This window comes from Petaurus breviceps, unplaced genomic scaffold (assembly GCF_028583685.1).
Source record: "Petaurus breviceps papuanus isolate PSGF00001 unplaced genomic scaffold, PetGlider_PUasm1.0 76, whole genome shotgun sequence".
NCBI classification, from domain to species: domain Eukaryota; kingdom Metazoa; phylum Chordata; class Mammalia; order Diprotodontia; family Petauridae; genus Petaurus; species Petaurus breviceps.
Window position 1 is genome coordinate 12,060,808 of NW_027186473.1, and position 3,550 is coordinate 12,064,357.

At 36.3% G+C, this 3,550-nt stretch overlaps 1 protein-coding gene across 2 annotated transcripts in view; it reads left to right on the forward strand.

Annotated features, from left to right (window-relative positions):
• KIT (KIT proto-oncogene, receptor tyrosine kinase) overlaps window positions 1–3,550 on the forward strand; it is a 97,920-nt gene that overhangs the window by 42,186 nt on the left and 52,184 nt on the right. For both annotated transcript variants that reach the window (XM_069105252.1, XM_069105253.1), the window contains exon 2: window positions 623–898. In XM_069105252.1, coding sequence (XP_068961353.1) covers window positions 623–898 — 276 coding nt within the window. The remainder of the gene's footprint in view (window positions 1–622; window positions 899–3,550) is intronic.

Genomic DNA, 3,550 nt, shown 5'->3' on the forward strand with positions numbered 1-3,550 from the left:
TATCTATCTATCTATCTATCTATCTATCTATCTATCTATCTATCTATATCTTTTGATCTTTACCAGAACCTTATATTATGAACATTTTGCAGACAAGGAAACAAGATCTAAATTGAATGAATACTAAGGAGTGAAGCCAAGATTCAAACCCAGATCTTTTGAAATGCTTTTCTATTTAACCTAGATGCTTGTAGGATACTTGCTTTTATTTGGATAAAAAAAATTTTTAGTGGAAAGTTTAAATCAAAAGGTACTATAAAAAAAGCAACAGCCCAAAATACTGAATAGTTCAGCAAAATTGAACTCGTCACCCACCGCCTACTCTAGTCTTAACATGTCATTTACTCAGAGATGGCATGTATCTAGAGTCAACTTCAGCCATATGCTTAACCTTGGAGAAAGCCCAGGCCTATATGTCATCTGACCTTCATTGTTCTATTGTTTTTGCAGAAGAAAGTACTTTTTTTTGGATGTGCTTTATCATCAACTTTAGATAAAGCTATCTGTTTAATGATAAACCAATAGGGTAATTTTCCTCTGTATATGCTGAAGACATACTTACGATGGGAATCAGAAGTGTGAAAAATTCTCCATTTGACCACGATTTTTTTTTTCTTTGCAGGCTATCTTCAACCTTCTACTAGTCCAGCTAATTATTCTCCACCATTAATTGATCCATCTGTATCACAATTGACAGTGAATTTGGGAAGTGAGATTAAGTTGTCATGTACTGATCTTCACTTTGTAAAGTGGACTTTTGAGAATGCTGCCCTCCATCTTGAATCAAGCAGAAATAAAGAAACATGGCTCACGACCAGCGCCAAGGCTCAAGATACAGGCAGATATACGTGTACCAACGAAGTAGGCTTGAACAGTTCCATTTATGTATTCGTTAAAGGTAAATGTGTTTACCTTCCATGTTCCAGATTTGTGGTTTCCATTTTAGAGGGAGGTCAGAAGTCTTGAGCTCTGGAGGAAGTGGTCCTTGACTTTAAGAAGGCACACAACCATTTAATAGCTTGCATTCTTCCCCTCCTTTTCTGCTCCCGTAATCATGGCTAGAGTTCTATCTAGAAGAATAATGAAGTATAACCTCTTTTCTTAGTGTATAGAAAGTATTTTGTAGCCTTTAAAAGGGTATATGAATGTCTGCTGTTATTGTTAATGAGTATGAAGATGATCTTGTATGTTTAATCGTTGGAAATACATTTACCCTTTAAGTATTCTTTATCCTTCCACTTAGAAAATCACTACTTTTTTGAAGTGTGCCATAATTTTTAAAAAGCCTAAACAAGTGTACCTTTCAGAGATTAACTTTGGAGACTGCTCTTCTGAAAAGTGAGTTTTCACATACTCACATAACATCAGTGAGTTTTTCATCTTATGATCAAGGTAAAAATCCCAAGACATATACCATGATGGTGTTCTAGAGTCTGAATCCTAGACTTGGAAAGACTTCAGTCCTTCTTGACAGAAAGCTGTCTGAACACTGAACCAAATCCAGCTTGGCTCTGATTTACCCATATACTCATACAAATGTATGTGTTTGGGAAAGGAGGTGCTTACTGGTGGGCAGAGTAGGCAGAGGGATGGATATTGTGGTTCATAGTAAAATTAAACACTTATCCCTTGCCCAATCTAAGTGCTGAATAAATATTTGTTTTGTTTAGGGATCCCTGGAAATAAGTAATAGAATTAGCATTCATGTACCTCACCTTTCATGAAGTACTCAAAATGTTTCATCAGTTGTCACAGAATATGTATAACAGTGAGTGGTAACTGTGCTTTGTAGACATAGAAACAGGAGCAGAGGGACTTTGTAAAGGTTAAAAGGCAGATCAGAAGCAGGTCTGCACACCCTAAATTCCTTGGGATGTTACATTGACAAGAGGACCTTGATTGGATGGATGGAACCACCTGTTGACCTGCATGTGCCTGTGTTCCTAACTTACCTGTTGCTACTCACGAAGTTAAATGAAACTACAGAATGTGATTCTTTTTTGTATTTTCCTCAGTCTCATCTGCCACTTCCATTTCCTAGCCTTATGAAAGCAGCAGGCATTGATTTCTACACCTGACATTCTGAATAATTGTTTTTTAAGCTTATCACTATAGTAGACAGTGCTCTCGTCTAAAACATAATTAAAATTTGATGAGAAGATAGTTACATGAGAAGAGTATTTGACGAAAAAGCTGGAAGTTAAACAAGTAGCTTCTTTCCCAATGTTTTCAGTGGGACCCTCTCCCCTTCTAAAGCTTTCTGCATTTGCAAAGTTTGGTAAATCAGAAAATTTAAGTGTTTGAGCTGGGGGAAGGGAGCACAAAAACATGCTTTCACATCTAGCCAAGGGTGTTAATGTGAACAAACACATCTTATTTACTAAGAAATCCTTGAAACTGACTTTCTGAAATATTTTTCTATACCAATCTATATAAATTTCAAAGGTTATACTCTTCAGTTAGCAAAAAAATATCCTATTAAACTCACCACAATCTGGAATCATTTCAGTTTTCTGTGATACTAGCTCTTTTTTCAGAAATGTTTTTGTCAGATTCTTCATATGACATATAGAACATAGAGGGAATTAGGGGCAGGTGGTGTCCTTGAGGATTCCACAGCCTAGAAGCATCTCATTTGATAAGACTTCTAAGTGTGTTCTCCATCAGATAAGCTTCTTTCCCAATTTGTGCCTATGGCTTTTATCAGAGAAATATATAAATTACTATATTTGGGCTTGAGTGATTTAATCTCTTTCTGGTATCAGATCAGACTTTTAAAGACTAAAGAATCCTAGAATTATGCATAGATGTTTTAATAAAGGACATTCTGATGAGAAAACAAAGAAAGGGCTTTTTGCTTTTGGGGGACTATTTGTCGGCTTGTTTCAGATTTTTTTGTCTCCTTCATCTATCCATCTGTGGATAATTTTATGTGTAACTTAGGTTAATGTAAAACAGATGCAAAGACATGCAAAATTAGCTGATATTTAAATATCTAATTAATAGATTCAGTCTTATGATTGGGTTTAAAGATGTGTCTTGATGTATATAGAACTAATTTCATATACATAGCAGCATATGTAAGTTTTTTTCCTAGGGTCAGACATTGGGGGCAGAATATGGGCAACTAGGTGGCACAGTGGATAGCACACAGGGCAAGAGCCAGGAAGAGTCCTCTTCATGAGGACTGGCCATCAGTTAGCCAAAAATGAGTTCAAATCCAGCCTTAGACACTTACTAGCTGTGTGACCCTGGGCAAGTCACTTAACCCTGTTTGATTCAATCTTCTCATCTTTAAAATGAGCCGGAGAAGTAAATGGTAAACCACTCCAGCATTTCTGCCAAGAAAACCCCAAAATGAGGTCATGAAGAGTTGGACATAACTAAAAACGACTCAACAACTGGAGAAAGAGTAATGCTTTTCTTGCTTTTTTCCTTCCTTCATTCCTTCATTCCTTCGTTCCTTTCTCTTTCTTCCCTTCTCGTTTTCTTCCTTTCTCCTCCTTTCTTTCTTTCTTTCTTTCTTTCTTTCTTTCTTTCTTTCTTTCTT